At 43.9% G+C, this 17,709-nt stretch overlaps 1 protein-coding gene across 4 annotated transcripts in view; it reads right to left on the reverse strand.

The window, feature by feature from the left end:
* Window positions 1-308: 308 nt before the first annotated feature.
* The window catches only part of pcbp3 (poly(rC) binding protein 3), a 31,032-nt gene continuing 13,631 nt past the window's right edge, over window positions 309-17,709 (reverse strand). For 2 of the 4 annotated variants that reach the window (XM_086145410.1, XM_086145411.1), the window contains exons 2-15: window positions 13,896-13,943; window positions 13,418-13,526; window positions 12,182-12,360; window positions 10,814-10,837; window positions 10,139-10,171; window positions 9,826-9,942; window positions 9,366-9,497; window positions 8,305-8,433; window positions 8,073-8,147; window positions 6,485-6,526; window positions 4,597-4,675; window positions 3,069-3,121; window positions 1,499-1,668; window positions 309-1,017 (exon numbers count right to left, since the gene is read on the reverse strand). In XM_086145410.1, coding sequence (XP_086001536.1) covers window positions 963-1,017; window positions 1,499-1,668; window positions 3,069-3,121; window positions 4,597-4,675; window positions 6,485-6,526; window positions 8,073-8,147; window positions 8,305-8,433; window positions 9,366-9,497; window positions 9,826-9,942; window positions 10,139-10,171; window positions 10,814-10,837; window positions 12,182-12,256 — 984 coding nt within the window. In that variant the 5' untranslated portion in view covers window positions 12,257-12,360; window positions 13,418-13,526; window positions 13,896-13,943 and the 3' untranslated portion in view covers window positions 309-962. The remainder of the gene's footprint in view (window positions 1,018-1,498; window positions 1,669-3,068; window positions 3,122-4,596; window positions 4,676-6,484; window positions 6,527-8,072; window positions 8,148-8,304; window positions 8,434-9,365; window positions 9,498-9,825; window positions 9,943-10,138; window positions 10,172-10,813; window positions 10,838-12,181; window positions 12,361-13,417; window positions 13,527-13,895; window positions 13,944-17,709) is intronic. The other 2 variants (XM_086145412.1, XM_086145413.1) reach the window with 2 other exon arrangements.

Consider the following 17,709-nt stretch of genomic DNA (forward strand, 5'->3'; position numbering starts at 1 on the left):
TTCTTCCCCTCTAACACTTTTCTCAACCTGTTCCGACCTGCTTGCATACGTTTCTCCACCACTTTTCCACCCTTTCTGGACCCTAAGTACTTGTAGTCCTCCACCTTCTTCATCTCCATTCCATGTTGGTCCCTCTTATTGACACACATGTTTTCTGACCTTCATTCCCCCCCTCTCTAGGTCGCACCTCCACCTCTCTAGATGTTCCTCCATTTGCACCCTGCTCACTACAAATCACAGTGTCATCTGCAAACATAGATATATTCATTATTATTCTGATTAAGGTGGTCACATCAGTAATCTTCACATGTGTTCTCTCTTCCTTTATTATTTTTTGTGATTTTTTTTCCCCCAGTTATTTGTTTTTTTAAAATAGTTGTAACTCTCACCAAACAGTGACACAGCAGGACTTAATCGATTAATTAATCTATAATGACGATCATCAATACAATATAGTAACACAATAATATTCTTTGAATGAGACATGCTAAATAAATAAGTAAAAGTTTGTTGTGACATTTTGGCGAAGTGCGCTAGCCATCCGCGGCTAATGGTGTGGCTCCGGATAAGGCGATCACCTTCTGGATGGTTCTGTGTAACAACCAAGTTGACCAAAGAATCGGATAACAGGGCGTTGCCTGCCTAGAAATTGTATTAATAGTCAGTGGTGCTGTCTAGCTTTAGCCTTCATACTTCAGGCAGTTCCCCAAAATGTCCAACCCCTACCTCTTGGTAAGACCCCACATACGTGAATGATGATACTGACTGAAAAACAGGAAGTGCCTGCGGGCTAACGCTAAAATGCAGCCCCCCCTCCGAAAAAACAAACAAACAATCAAACAAACAAAAAACCGAAACAACAAAAAATACGGTTGAATCCAAGGAAAAGGAAGGAGGGGGCCGTCGTGAGGTGGTGCTTTAGAAACAGAACCAGTTTTTGTGGGCTGTGAGGAGGCGGGGGTTCAGGACGTTGTCATGGAGGAGGGGTCATTCCACATGGCGGCCACATCCCTGAACCTGCCGTGAGAGAGCAATAGCCATCAGTTCCACTGTGTGTGTGTGTGTGTGTGTGTGTGTGGGTGCGTGCGCATGCTGCTGACAGCATTTGACCCAGAGCCGCCATGTTGGTTTTGTTTTTGTTGTAATTTTCTGGGGGAAGTTGTGAATAATGGTGATGAGCTCCCAGCCATAACTCAAATCGGATGCGGCTTTAGCCCTTTTTGTTTGGAGCAACTAGCCACTTTATCGGCTAGGATATAATTGGAATACCGCAGGCAGTTAGCTTTCAAGTGACTGATAATTAACCTATAAATGCTAGCGCACATTCTGCTTGTTCTGCTAGTCGTTGACTTAACTGTTACCTTGGGGGCCGGGCAAGGCAGAGGAGCATACCAAACAAGAGGCATGTAATGGCGGCGCAAATGTCCAAGCTAAAGCAGCGGCATTCTGAGCTCTGTTCAATTTGTTGTGATGACACTGTTGGGACCTAAGTGCTCACCTGGCGTTGATAAGGTACTGCGCCAGGCTGATGTTGGCAGGTGTGCCTGTGATTGTAATCTGGCGCTCGGACGATCCCTCCATTGCGTTGGCGATCTTGATCTGCGCCCCGGACATCTGCCGGATTTCGTTGATCTTGGTCCCCTGGCGTCCGATGATGCAGCCAATCAGCTGCCAGGTAACACCAAAACAAGGAAGTGAGGGAGGGCCTCTGAACAGGAAGCAGGAAATACTTCCTGTTGTGGTGTGTTGTGTGGTACTACAAGACCTTTACTCAATGTCCTGTGGTATTTTAGGGTACTTTGGTATTTTTCTTAATGCATTGTATTTTAGTTCTATATTTTTTTACGAGTTTAGTGGGTTGAGGCACTTTTTTGAATGTGTTGTGGTATTTTACCATGTTTCTCAGTATGTTGCTGTATTTTACTAACCTTGTGGTATTTTAGCATGTGCCTCAATGTGTTGTGGTATTTTATGATCTTATTGTGTTTTGTTACTTTAGTTATACTTTAGCACTTTTTTTTACCATATGGATATTTCAGTGAGGTGATATGGTACTCAAGTACTTTTCTCTAATGGCCTTGTGACACATATCCTCCCAAAGTGTTGCCATACTTTACTAGTTTAATGGATTGTGGAACTTTAGTAGTACTTTAGTATTTTTTTAGCTTCTGATAAAATGTGGTATTTTCAGTATTTTATATTTTGATATGGGATATGCGGTTTCGAGCGCCCTCATAGGGGCTGTTCGTTCCCTTTATGACCAGTGTCAGAGCTTAATCTACATTGCTGGTTGTAAGTTGGATTTGTTTCTGGTGAGAGTTGGACTCCGCCAGGGCTACTCCTTATCACCGATTATGTTCATAACTTTTATGGAGAGAATTTCTCAGCACAGCCAGGGCGTTGAGGGGATACGGTTAGTGGCCACTGGATAGAGTCTCTGCTTTTTGCAGATGATGTAGATCTGTTGGCAGGTTGCAGCGGAATGCAACAGAGACAATGGTGCTCAACCAGAAACAGGTGGAGTGCCCACTCCGAGGTCCTGCCCCAAGCGGAGGAGTTCAAGTGTGTTTGGATCTTGTTCACGAGTGTCTCAGGAGTGTCACCTGTGCCCCCGTGACCCGGGTTCGGATAAACGGCAGAAGATGGACGGATGGATGGATAGATGTATTTTGGTACTTTTTTTCGATGTCTGGTGGTATTTTCTCTGAGGAGTTTCATATTCTTTGGCATTTGGACTTCCCAAAGATGTTGTAGTATTGTTCGCACTGTTTTTCAAGTTTCCTTCATGAAATACTATGTTCTGGGGTATTTCTAGCATACTTTCTCTAGGTGTCAGGTTATTCATACACTTGTCCTTGGTACCTTTAGAAGTGTTTCTACTCATGTTGTGGTTCTCTCAAGTTCTGTGGTATCTCAGTATGCTTCCTTTGAACGTTGCAATTAGCTTGCCTGTTCTTTCCATGTTTTTCAGTACTTTTAGGTGTATTTCTCCATGTGTTGTGACACTACAATACTTCTTAAATGTGTAGTTCTACTCTATAAGGTAAGCAAAGAGAAAGCATCCTCACGTCATTGGGGATGCTGAGCTCATGGGTGCTGGCCGGAGGACTGGCATCCAGACCTGCAGGGAGACAACCTTTCAGTTCCACCGTTTCATTCGAGGCGTCAGACACGACCATCAGGATGAAGACCAAGTGATGTCACGGGAACCTGAGCTGAAAATCAAGCATGAGCCGAGATTCTGGTTCCGTGGAATCACCGGATTGATTGACGGTCAACTCTTAAGCGCCTGTGTTAGCCTACAGGATCTGGCGTGCCGGGGGGGAGGGGAGTACATCGATTGACAACCCTGAGGGACTCAGTGCTAGCTTGCGGGCTAACTCTCAACTTCTGGTTTGTCACTTGAATTCTGATTTACTGGCCCCATCAACTTAGTGCCACCTTTAAAGAATTTTCCCTATGGGGATCAATAACATTTATCTTAACTATGCTAGCCTGTAGGATCCGGTGTGCCAGGGGATGTACAATGATTTAAATCCTGATGGTTTCGCTGCTAGCTTACAGGGTAACTCTTAACCTCTGCCTCTTCACCGGCCTTAAGAGGGTTTGGTACCTGGGCGCATGTTCATTGACACCTTGACGGCGCAGGTGCTAGCCTGCATGCTAACTCTCAACTCCTGGCGGCTAACTCTCTGGATGTTTCTGTCACCTTTCTTTGTGAAAGAAATACATAAACAAATACAGTGATAGTCGGTGAAAATTTGTAAGATACTCTTCTCCTTCAAAGTACAAAAGTACAAGTTCATGTAAAAGTGCACAGTTAGGCATCTTAACAATCACATATTATTGTTGTCATTATTATTATTATATTTTATTATTATGTTTTATTAATTCATATTGTTATGTGAAACTAATTCTTGTCTGTAAAATCAACAGTTTAAAGGTTCATAATATCATAACAAATCCTAATAATATTAATATGTTAAATAATAATGTAAATAAATGAATACTAAAATAGTAATGAGTCTAAGAATCTGTTATTGAGCCTTGCATTACAATTTTTTAGTAGCTATCTGAAAAATTGGGAAAATCCTTTCACAAAAATCAACAAAAATATCATTGAAAAAGTGAAAAATAAAAATGAATATAAAATAGAATAAAATCCAGCAATTAACACCTTTTAACAAATGAAATGATCATATGATAAAATCCACAGTCAATTAGAGACTCAATCATTTCCCCTGTCCAGAGCAGTTGGAGAACCTCATGGACATCGAGCTAGCATTAGCATGCCAACAGATGTCCGTTGGACCAAAGCGCTCCCGAACATTTTGCCATCGCATCCCGGCGCTCAACGCGGTCGGCGAAAAAACCCTGAAGGCCGCGCCGTACTCGCTTTCCCGCTTCCCCCTCGCCCTGGCAGCGGCGCCACTTTCCGATGTACATTGTTCCCTCCACGTCCTTTTTCTGTTCCTTGAGCGCCGACGAAAAATGAAAAGCAAACACTCAAATAAAGGAGGAGATAAATCTCATGCTGTGACAGAAGGTGGAAGGTATGGGAGAAGGAGAAGTCTACGGGGCGCCGTGGGTACGTACCAGGGAAAGCGGGGGTGGTCTGTCCGAGGGGGGTAAAGGGGGTTTGCTGCATAGCCAGCTGGTGGAGCTTGGTCAGCTGCTGAAGGGTTAGGAGGGAGAGGAAGAGCTAAGAGGTTACTGTTGACACCGAGGACAGAAGAAAAGGGTGGGAAAAAAAAGTGAAGAGAAAAATGGTGAGGAGAGGGAGGAGGGGGTGGAGGAGAAAAAAACGCTAAAGGAGATCTGGAGGTGTGATCGCCGCTTCCTGGAGGTTCCATTATTCACGCCCCCAACCCCCACTCATTTTCCACGCCCTCTTTGCCATTATCTCGTAATGAGGAAGTTGAATCGACGTTGGGCGCATCGACCCGTTTGCCGCGCTTCCTGCAAGACGAGAGGAAGGACGCCGTGCTCTTCTTCTCAATCCCCCGTTTACCGGACATTACTGAAAGATGGAACAGTGATGTTTTGCCGTCGCAGGGTTTCGGCACTATGATGGGACGCTGCGAGGCAACACCACAATGTCATCAAATGATGCGGCAGCGGGATGTAACATGTTGATGCAAAACTGATGCCAAACCCTAATGGGACACATTGGTGTCTCTCTGTTGCACAACTTCAGCACTGTGATGGGACCATAAAGTGACACTGTGATGTAACACTATGATGTACCATCGGGATGTAGAGCTGTGCATTGTAGCATTGTGATGCAAGAGTGTGATGTGAGTGAATGTTATTGTGATGTTGCATGGTGATGTAGCATTGTGATGAACCATGGTGATATTATGCTGTGATGTAGCATTGTGATGCACTATAGTGATGTAGCAATGTGATGCACTTCAGTGATATAGCCTGGTGATGCACTATGGTGATGTAGCATTGTGATGTACCATGGTAATATTATGCTATGATGTAGCATTGTGATGCACTATGGTGATGTGGCATTGTGATGTAGCATGGCGATGTAGCCCGGTGATGTAACATTGTGATGCACTATGGTGATGCAGCATGGTGTTGTGGCATTGTGATGAACCATGTTGATATAGCATTATGATGTACATTATGATTGTATTGCGATGTAGCTTTTTAATGTTTTGTGAAAGATTTGTGTAGCCTTGTGAAAGTTAGCCGGTCTGGTCCGATACTCGGAGAAGAAACAGCGCATGAGCTAACGAGCGGAGATTTAGCTCAGTGAGTGCGTGTCTTCTACCGAAACACCCCGGTTAGTGATGGGACAGGACAGACAATAACTGAGACCATCTGTGCTAGGCTGCGTGGCTCAAAGCTGCTGTCGGCCTCACGATGGCAAACTGGTGACTTTTTTTATGGAAAGTCTGAGGGTCCGGACGTATAGATATCCAGGACCGGGAAATCGACATTAGGCCTCCAAGCTGCACTCAGAACACCAGAGCACGCTAACACCCTACCTGCCTCGAGTCTCATACGCCAGCTAATCGTCTCAAGCTAACATTTGTGACTACCTGTCAAGCTGCTTCTTCAACCCAAAGGTGTAGTTCAAGTTTTCATGCTGCTGGTTATTGGGCTGTGATTGCACCTGTGGCCTCGCTAAACATCCCTTCATATGTGCGTCTGCTGTCGCCTTGACGACTTCAAATGTCAAAATAGACCTTTCCCTTGCAGACAATTACAGCTGAGCTTGATGGTCTGTTTCTACATCACCCGACAAAGAACTGGAGAACCTTCTAGTCTTTGCGGGACCATACGTTCCTGCTAGACTTCAATAAGGGACGGCCATTACCACTCCGCTAATCGCTCCCATCTGGTGGGGCCATCAAAGTGTGCCTTTCTTTCTTTTTGGACTTTGAGGAATTCAAGAGCAATAGAAAGACAGAGAGAGAGGTGGGAACGTCGGCGGGAGGGTGGAGCTCAAGGCGGTGGCGGAACTCACGTCGGGATGTGGAATGGCATACTGGCCCTGGATGGTGTAGGCCTGCAGGGACGAGAGAGAGAGGGCAACGCTGTTAGCACATCTACGAGATGCCAACATGACAAAACAGCATTCCAAGGAGTGGTGGAGCGGACGTCTACTCTTGTTTGAAGGTTGGCAGTTGGATTCCCAACAAAAGCGTCACTGACACGTCCTTGACCAAAGGCAAACCATGAGTTGCTCCCGAATGTATGGTTAGCACCTCTGATGGGACTGGAATGTGAATGGGTGAAAGGCTATCCAGTGTAAAGAGGTATATAGTGGTGGACACTAAGTGGTGGACAGAACCACAGAAGTTCATTGTCAGTTTTGTTTGTGTGTTTGAGGAATAAAGTTTGAACTCATACATGGGACCGACATCTTTCCTCGTTGGTGACCTCCGACTCTGAAGAAGTGCTTGACTTCACTTCGGCCACATTGTCCCATTTTGCTCAACTGTCCTTGCCCACCACGGCCGTCAGGCTATTGGAGGTCTGGCAGAGTGACCTGGCCTCTTGATTTCAACATGTTGAAGAGCTTTTCCAATTTTTTTGGACAAAGCCAGGTACTTTTTAGCTGTTGCAGTGCTGGACCAGCCGTCCACAGGGGATGTTTTGGAGCTGTTGCGTCACTCCCACAACATGGTAGATTCGCCACCCTCAAACAACTTATGCTTTTCCAGCCACGGATAGGGGAAGCGAGGCTACTTTCCCTGTCCGGTTTGGGCAACGGATCGGCCGTGGACCTGATGTACAATATGCTGTTGCTTCTGGGGTCCGTCGATGGCAGGTTCCTTTACCTACACATCTTTTTCCATCACGATTGTACAAATGGTTGACTTAGCTGTGTTGTAATACGAACACCGTTCTCACATTTAGCTATTATTTCCCTCTTTGGATTGACTGCAATTCCTAACGTCTTCTTACCACCACTATCACCAGCACCCTACACCTTTTTTGGACCCGTGATGAGGCTAGCTTACTGAAAAAAAACACAAAAAAGCGTTTTACAGGAGAACGATGAACGATGTAAACAATGCAGAGTAGCACGCACGACTGCCACTATGCCACTTCACAACACGGGAAGCCGGCTAGTTTGTTTTCTTTGTATGTTGGTGCACTGAGGCTTCAAAATTTGATTGAAACGCTATTCGTTGGCTGAATTGTTTTGTAAATCACGACATTCGTATGCCGAAGTTCTGCTGTTTTTGTGTGTGAATGTAAGCGGTGTTGAGATATCCCCTTTGTGGGTGTAGTTCCACTGCCGTGGAGGTCAGCACGACCCTGCCGGGTCAGCCTGTGAAATGAGGGTGCGCTCGTTTCATTTGTTGTCTTGCTGAATAACAGCGAGTGAGGCGAGGCACAGCGGCCATTAGAGCTACTCAAATTACAATTATTATGATAATGGCCGCGCATCTGGTAGTGCTGATGTCCTCGAAGGGCAGTGCCATTCGGGCCGACGACCATGACAATGGGTGCCGGCTCCCCGCCGCCTCCAGCGTGATTTGCCATACGCCCATCCTTCCGCCTGGGCAGGACGGGGGCGGCGGTTTGGTGGGTTTGGCGCTCACCTGACCACCGGAGAAGATGACGGGGTTGGAGACGGGCTTGGGGCGGTACGGGATGGTGGCGCCCTTTGGAGGCGACTGGAGGAGGATGAAGAGGAGGAAGAAGAAGAAGAGGGTCAGCATGAGGAAGGAGTGTCACACAGTACAAGTGATTGGTCAAAAAAACCAAGCTTGACTTAGAAATAAATTTTGTTGCATAAAAGGTTTTGGATCAGTCGGCAACACACACACGCACCTCCAGCATGACAACGCAGATCTGCTTGACGCACTGGATGATGGCGTCCGGCGTCCCGGAGATGGTGACCGCCCTCTCGGTGGAGTTGGGCAGCATGTCTCCAGCCACCTGGACCTGGGCGCCTGTGGACTGGACATGAGGGGTTCGCTGACTCCTGGGCTATCTGGGGTTTTAATTTGGACCGCCCGTCCCATGCCCCGGCGCCGGTACCACGACTTTGACCCGTCCAGTTCAAGGAGGTGTTACAGAAAGACGTGTTTTTGTCACCTGATTTGTACGTCTCTGTGTGACATATGGATGACAGGGTGAACGGTTGTGCGTCACATGACATGAATGAATGAGTGAATGGTTGTATTTCCATGTGATACATGAATTAATGAATTGTATGTCTTTGTATGGCATGTGAATGAGAGGATGAATGGCTGAACCTTATATAACATTCAAATGAAAGAGTGAATGTTTTTATGTCACTATGACATGAATGAACAAGTGAATGGTTGTATGTTTTATTGCTTTGGAATGTGTGGTTGAATGGTTGAACATTATATAACATTCAGATGAATGAGTGAATGGTTATATGTCAAGAAAATGACTGTGAATGAGAGGGTGAATGGTTAAACTTTACATGACTTTTGAATGAAAGAGTGAATTGTACGTCTCTGTATGCCCTATGAATGACAGGGTGAATGCTTATATGTCTATACGGTGTGTGAATGAAAGATTGAACGGTTGTATGTCTTTGTATGACGTGAATGAGACGGTGAATGGCTGTACGTTATTAATGTTCAAATGAAAGAGTGAATGGTTGTATGTCAAGATATGACTTATCAATGGGAGGGTGAATAATTGTATGTTACATGAGGTGTCCACAGTTGCATGTCTCTATGTGGCGTGCAAACGAATGAATGCTTGCATGTCTATATGGTGTATAAATGAGAGGGTGAGTAGTTGAACATTATATAAATGAAAGAGTGACTGGTTGTATGTCTCTGAATGAGAGGGTGAACATTTTCATGTCTATATTCCGCATGAATGAGAGGGTCAATGTGTCTCAGTCTCACCTCCCTCATCTCCTTAATCTTGGAGCCTCCCTTCCCGATGAGGGAGCCGCACTGACTGGCTGGGACCACCAGCCTCAGTGTGACGGGGGGTTTGCTGGTGGCCGGGCTGTTGCTCATGGAGTTGATGATGTCCTGGGAAAATAACAGCTCAATTTGGTGTCGATCCCTCGGATAAAAGTGTCCTTAAGAGGACCATGAATTGTTGTTTTCGTTCATTTGATTTTATCAAATTAATTTAGTTTGTTTTAGAAATTGCACCAAAAAAATAAATTCCGAAATGTTATGGTGAAATAAAAAAAAATTGAAAAAAGAAATTAAAATAGATAAATAAAATTGAGATTTTCTAAGTGAAATCTTGCTGGTGTGCAATTGAAAAATCCGACTAATTCTAATGAAATAAGAGTCGGCAAAGGCTTGTAAAAATATGAGTAGGTGAAGGGCGGGCGAGGGCGTGTCGCACCTCTTCGAACTTGTACGCGATCATGGCGAAGGCCTTGAAGATGGTGTCTGTGGGGCCCGTGATGGTGACGATCCTCTCCGGGCAATTTCCCTCCGAGATGTTAATCCGTGCGCCGCTCTGGGAGAACACAAAAGAAAACTTAATATATACTGACTAAATATTATATCAATAAATATAAACACATTCGTGATTTAAATGAAGTGGAAATATGACTTGAAAATGTAATATTATATACAATAATATGATTTTATAAATGATATATCATTTAATGTAATATAATCAATAAAATATGTACTTCAATATAAAAACCCACCTCTTCTCGCATCTTTTTAACTGTTTCCCCTTTCTGAAAGATAAATAGATACAAATTATTTAATTAATTAATAATGTTAAAATCCAAAATTTTGCAATAAAAGGGAAATTAAGGGGAAAAATATCCTGGTGCATCTTCATTATGTTAAAATGTGAAAGGGGAAAAACATTAAATGAATATATAAAGTGTATAACCAAAATATAAAAAAATGAAAACAAATTAATAATAATTAAAAATATATAAAATATAAAAAAAAATTTAAAAAGATCAAATTCTGTTTTTTTAATAAAATAAAACAACTCATCATCAACATTTAAAAATCAGTTCAGTATGAAATATTGATCTCCTGGGCTACTAGGTGGTCTGCTGATTGACCCATTCAGAGAGGTCATGCACTATCGTCACCACGGAAACTGGCGGGAGCAAAAAGTCTATCGGGGGCGTTTCATGCCAGCCACGCAGTAGGACACTCCATTTCCTTTTTCCCAAGAACACACTGTTTTATTTAAATGCACATCAGCCACTCTTCCGATTTAGTGTGCGACGTTTCAGGCTGTTGAGCGACCGCGGTGCACGACCTTCCAATGACCTTCAATCAAAATTTGATCTGATCGAACGTCCCCACACTGGGCTAACCCGCTTCCTGTTTGTTCGGTTTCCTAGGCGACGGCTTACCTTTCCGATGATGCTCCCCACCTCCTGCACGGAGAAAAAGAAAAAATGGGGGGGGAAGGTGGATATTTCAGATATGTGATAAATGCATTATTTCCTGGACGGGGGCGAGAAGGTGAAGGTAAGACGTTGACATTCTCCTGCATGGTTTGCAGGAGAACGTCCAAGAACGGTCCAAAAAAAAAGGTCAGCATGTCTGCTGAAGACCCTAACTTATCCACAGGAGCTCATACACTGATTTCACATCTACCCTGGCTTCATGAACCTGTGTGTGTGTGTGTGTGTGTGTGTGTGTGTGTGTGTGTGTGTGTGTGTGTGCGTGTGTGTCCATCCACAGCAGGATTATACACACAACAGTTTGGAGAAAAATCTCTTTCACTGCAATGTGGGTCATCCTGTCCCCCTCCGACCTCTGTCCCACACACACACACACACACACACACACACACAAACACACACACACACACACACACACACACACACACACACACCCTGGCAGGATGCGGGGCCTGTCTGGATACAGACGCAGAATGTGTGTGTTGACGCAGTGTGTGATCTGCTGCCCAAGAGAACAGAATCAATGTCCATATCCAGGTTCTCCTGCCTCCTGCCCGGGTTCTCCAGGTTCCTTCGACTGTCTGTAAGCCCTCAGCATTGAAGACTACGTCGTCCATGGGTGTTAATGAGAGGGGGAAGGCAGGTGCTTCATGATGTCATCAGAGGTCAATACTTTTTAGCAATCTCAACCCAACACTGCTATTCTGGGAGGACTAGTATAATAATGATAATAATAATGATAATGATAATAATGTATATTATAATTAATAAGATTTTAAGAAACAATAAACAATAAAATTAATAAAAACAACTTTAACAATGATTATAATAATATAATAATGAAAATAAAATAAATAAAAATAAAAAACAAAATAAACATAATAATAATAAGAATGATGATGATGATGATTAAATAAAAATAATTAAAGCAATAATAACAACAATAACGACAATGTATGACTGGAAACAATATAAAATTTAAAAATATATCATATATATTATAGCAACACCAAAACAAATGGTAGAACTATAGTCATATGAGATGAGAACAACTTCATTCATCCCGAAGGAAATTGTTGTGCCAGAGTTTCAAGCAAATATATAAATATATAAAGCAAATATATAAAAGTTATTACTAAATAAATGATACATACTACTTTTATTAATGTTTAAATTTAATTTTTCTATTGTGTTTGTTTGCATCCTGTACCAGTGTTGAGGCTCAATCATTGATCTCTGATCGATGACGATTAATGGCGATTAAAGATGATTAATTGTTATTAATGGCGTCCTTGAAAAAGAAAACTAACTTACTTTTCCGTGCATGAGGAGGCGTATGGTGAGTGTGACGTTGAGGCCGCCCTCTGATTGGACCTTGTTGGGCTCCATGACGTGGGGGTGGGGTGGGGGGCAGGGGATGGGATGGGATGGGATGGGACCGGTTCACCGCCCACACCAGGAGGAAGTGGGAGGGGCTCCAGCTGGCCAATCACCTGCAAGATGTCACACACACACACGCAGATGGCGATCTTCATCTTCATCTCAATACAGACACGAGAACCCTGGACACTTAGAGCCCTGGACACATGCTAACTGCTATGAAAATGTAGTCTTGAGGCAATGCCAGGAGAAGAAGTAGCTACGCTGTCAAACTGGGAGGTGAACCATGCACAACCTAGGAGATACTGGGAACAGCATGAGAACCGTAGGGGTTCCACCAAAGGAAAGCAAACAGGACAAGGAGGAAGGTCAGGAGAACATCTCCCAACTAGAAGAGATCTTCGCCTCCTGGCGCTCAGCAGGACATTTTTTTCATCCATCCATCCACCTGCCTGGTTATTGTGTGTGACACATTAGCGACGGCAATGCTAACACGCTCTTACGGGGCACTTGTTGGTGCCGCCCCCTCCACTGTCGGCATGGAGACGACAACTTAGCCTTGCATTCACTCACCGCTAGGATGTGTTTCAGTAGTTTGAGTAGCACTTCTATGTTTTTTGTTGTTATTGTTTGCTACATTTTTGATGTTGTTTGCATTATTGCAAGTAATTTAGTCGCCACTGTCAGCATCATTTTTACGTATAACAACATGACGGCAGAGGCTTTTCGTAATGTTGTCATGGTGATGGCGTCACACGGACCTCAGCTCCTTTGCAGTGGTTCACCCACCCATGAGTCCTGTAGATTAATTAACTAATCTGGATCGACATTCCCCTTCAACACATGCAGGATAAGCGGTATAAAGCATTAGCATTAACGAATTAATCCATTACAATGAAATTCATATGAAAAACAAAAAAGCTGCATAGTTGTCAGTCATATTAAAACGTCCTGAAGTTCTAAGTAGACAAACATCGGCACAAACACACATGCGCGTGCCGACGCAATAAATGTGGATCAACTCTGTGTTTGAGGGAAATCTTTCTGTCAATCTTGTCCATCTCGTCAAACACTTCTCAAACAAACTCTTTAAACATCTCCTCTTTTATTGTTTACGCAGCAGTGTTGCCTTCAGCTGTCATCGTCATCACAGAGTTTTCGTATTCTCACCGATGCGGGATGCCAAGAGTCTCCTTGGCTTTTTCTTCCAGGTCATGTGACCCGCGGCGAGCGGCCTTCCTCCCGCAGAATGGAAGCAACGGACGTCTGGCAAATACACCTGAACACACAGGCGCAAAATCAGGTGACTTTCTGAGCTCCAGAACCACCTGAACACAGCACAGACTCTGCTGACATGAGTGATATGTTCATTTTGAAAGTTTCTTTGTTTGACTCTCTGATTGGATTTTGTTTTTGTTCTAGTGATTTTCTGAACTTCAAACGGTTTCCATGGAAACGAGTGTCCAGGTTGTAAACACACACACACACACACACACACACACACACACACACATACACACACAAAATATGTCTCTCATTTTAAACATGAAATTCATTGCTTTGTCATGTTTTGCTCTTGGCTGATTTCACTCTCGGGTGATTGCTCAGCTGTTTGTGTGCGTCCGTGTGTGTGCGTGTGAGTGATTACTTTGCCGGCTGTCGCCTCCCGGAGCTTTATTTCAAATCCGGTGAGGATCTGAGGGAGAGAAAGAGAAAAACACACATCAGTGCGGCTGCCAGAGGAGGGGAAGTGTGTGATTCATTCATGAGAGTGTATGTGTGTGTGTGTGTGTGTGTGTGTGTGTGTGTGTGTGTGTGTGTGTGTGTTTGTTTGTTTGTTGACAGACTGAGAGCAGAAGGATCCTGTTTGTGTGTTTGTGAACAAACAAGTTATTTGTTCCTCTCAGTCTGGAGGTTTGTATGACAATGGAGGATATCATGGAAGGAACACACACACACGCACGCACGCACACACGCACGCACGCACGCACGCACGCACGCACGCACGCACGCACGCACACACACACTTACTTTTCGACTTAACTGCATTCACAACAGTCACACACACACACACACACACACACACACACACACACACACACTCATAAACACACTCAGTCTGGAGGTTTGTATGACCATGAAGGAGATCATGGAAGGAACACACACACACACACACACACACACACACACACACATACACATATACACACACACACACGCACACACACACACACGCACACACACACACACACGCACACACACACATACACACACATACACACACAACACACACACAACACACACACACACACACACACACACGCACACACACACGCACACACACACACACACACACTCATAAACACACTCAAGAATACAAGCACGCAGTTACACACACACAACACAGTTACAAACACACTCACACGACCACAAACAACAGTAAGACACTCACAACACCTTCAGATACAGACATGCAACACAGCTACACACAAACTGTAGTGCAAACACACCCACACACGCCCCCCACCACACACACAGCAGGAGAACCTCTCACAAAAGTCAGTGCACGATAGAGATGCTATGCTGCCCTCTAGCGGACTAAAGGAGAACTGCAACTGGAGGGGCTGGGTAAAAAATGGAACCCGGATCTCGTGACCCGATTACCCGGAAGTGCAGGTGTGAACCAGAGAGCGGTGAGTGCAAACGAACAGAACAAATCCTCAGCTTTTACTTTTCGAGAGCAAACATTCATTCATCCATTACCTTTTACATAAATGGAACCTCCGAAATTAAAATGTTGTGAAATATGATAATTATTGTGGTCACAATATTTTCATTTTGATCCTTCCTTATATTTGCATATGTATTTTGATTAATGTAGAACTTGTGAAAAAGGTGTTTAGGTCGACGTGGTGTTAAGTGATACTGGGGCTGAAATTTATAAATATATATACAATATACATACATATACATATAAAGGATGTCAAATAATCTATTTAAAGTATGTTTATATATTTATATATATCAATAGCGGTGAAATATGGTACTGCCACTAGAGGGTAGTGGAGCGCCATTCTTTGTCAGTGAGTGGAATTATGGGATTTTGAGTGTTTCTGTGCCTTGCAGGTGTTAGGAGTCGCAAATCAAACGAACCCTTCAGATTGATTAATTAATCTAGATCGACATGTTCATTTCGACAACCTTCATGGATAAAACAAAAAGGTCCCTGCTTGGATTCCCACAGCCTTTCTGTGTGGAGTCTCCATGTTCTCCCCCCATCTGCATGGGGTTATTCAGGGTTCTCCCGGTTCCTCCCGCAGTCCAAACATATACAGCAGGTTCAATGGAGGATTTTTCCAGACATAGAGATGAGAGGGTAAATAGCAGCATGTCTATATGTGATGAGCCTGAGAGTGCAATAGAAGCAAAGTACATAAAGAATGAATGATATATACAGTATATATACATATATATGTAATACTTTTGTCCCCCACTTTCTGACCTTGCTAAAGAAGCAGCCCGAGTGAGGCCCTTCTGCAGGACGAAGGTGATGTGCATCCAGTGATTCATCCTTAGTGGAGGCGGCAGGGGCCCCCGGGGGCCGACGCTGTGCTAATACTTAGCATGAAAGTCAATGAAATTCCCTCCCCTCCCTGTAAATATTTGATGATTTCTAAGACGGCTCATCGTCCTCGGATTAGAGGAGGACTCGACCTTTACACACACACACACACATGCACGCACACACATGCACGCACACATGCAGGCACACATGCCATCTTTAATCCCACAGAGAAGGACCAGATTATGTGGTGCCAGGTCAGAGTTCGGAACGGCCTCCTTAAATCATGACTTCCTGTTTGTGTTTCGAACAGGAAGTGGCACCGAATGCTAGCGCTAAGCGCTAAGGGAAACCTCAGATGAAGTTGTCTCAGAAGGCGTCCTAGCTAGCAGCTTTTATATTTTCATATTCAAGTTACCGTTCTAAATAATCCTCTGAAATTAGCGGCAGCTAAAATGAAGGGCTTCCCTTGGATTTTTACCTCAGATAAATTTATCCTGTAGATTAGATTAGAGCAGATTAGAACAGATTACAGCAGATTAGAACAGGTTACAGTAGGTTATATTTTCTTAGATTAGATTAGATTAGATTTGATTTCATTTCATTACATTACATAACATAACATAACATAACATAAGGTTGCATTAGATTACATTACATTGGATGCATTGGATTGGATTAGATCACATTGTATCAGGACAGATTACATTAAAAAAGATTACATGAGGGTTTGATTGGATTACAATAGATCAGATCAGATGGGAATGAATAGATTAGATTAGAAAAAGATTACCCTGGATCTAAATAAAATGGATTAGATTGGGTGGGATTGTAATACTTAAGATTATATTATACTATATCAGATTAGATTGGAAAATGGGAAAATGATCCCAAAGCAGAGATCTCTGGGTTTTTAAGCAAGAGATGGAGGAAAATCCTGGCCCTTGGGTTGTTGGTTGAATTGCTACTTTAAGCAAATCTCCCCAACCTTTAGCCTTAAGCCTTAAGACCTTAAAGTTGGCCTCAGCTAAGGGAACACCATCACTTAAAGTTTTTTTTAACCAAAAACAGCACGAGAGACAGGGCTGAACCTTGAGTTATTGGTTAAATCACGCCTTTGAGCAAACCTCCCCGACCCCTCGATAAGGGGAAACGACTGGAGGGCAAAACCTGCGGTGTGGAGTCGGGGGGTGGGGGGTGGGGGGGATTAAAACTGATTTTCTGCAACGCCAAATTCTTTTTCAACTTTGGCGTGAAAGGACGAAACGAACTGGCGGCGCCGAATCACCGGCGGCAGCAAAACCCGACGCTGACGCTCCTCTTAATGCACACGCAGCGGAAAACACACACACCGACACCCACACACATACATAGAGAAACAGAAAGCACACGGCAAGCAGAAAGCAGCAGAAGTGCTTATGCTTCCAGAGGTGGCGAGGAGTTTCCCGCTCAGCACTTCACCGGTCAGCAAACAATGGCTGCTCACAGGAGCTTAGCGCGCAACCGGCGTTCACGGAGAGGGGGCGGGGCCTCGATTTGGACACCATTGCCCCTGTGGGCACACACACACACACACACACACATATATATATGGTCGTATGGAGGTCATATGGAGGTATTCGTGCATACATAAAAGTAGTTTGGTTGATAGTTACATTAGTAAGTATGAGGTTAATGACATTTAATTAATAAGATTTACCTCATTCATTTATTCATTAAGTCATTCATTCATTGAATGAATGGTCGATCACAGGGCCACATATGGAGACATACCACTGTTCACCCTCTCATTCTCAGGTCATAGACATATTTATTCACTCATTCATTTATTGTTTTACTCACATGTCATATAGAGACATGCAACCATAGTCTGTCATTCAAGTGTCATGTAGAGAGAGTG

The sequence above is a fragment of the Fistularia commersonii genome, chromosome 4 (genome assembly GCF_037954325.1).
Source record: "Fistularia commersonii isolate RoL2024-O1a breed Wild chromosome 4, RoL_Fcom_v1.0, whole genome shotgun sequence".
NCBI lineage: Eukaryota > Metazoa > Chordata > Actinopteri > Syngnathiformes > Fistulariidae > Fistularia > Fistularia commersonii.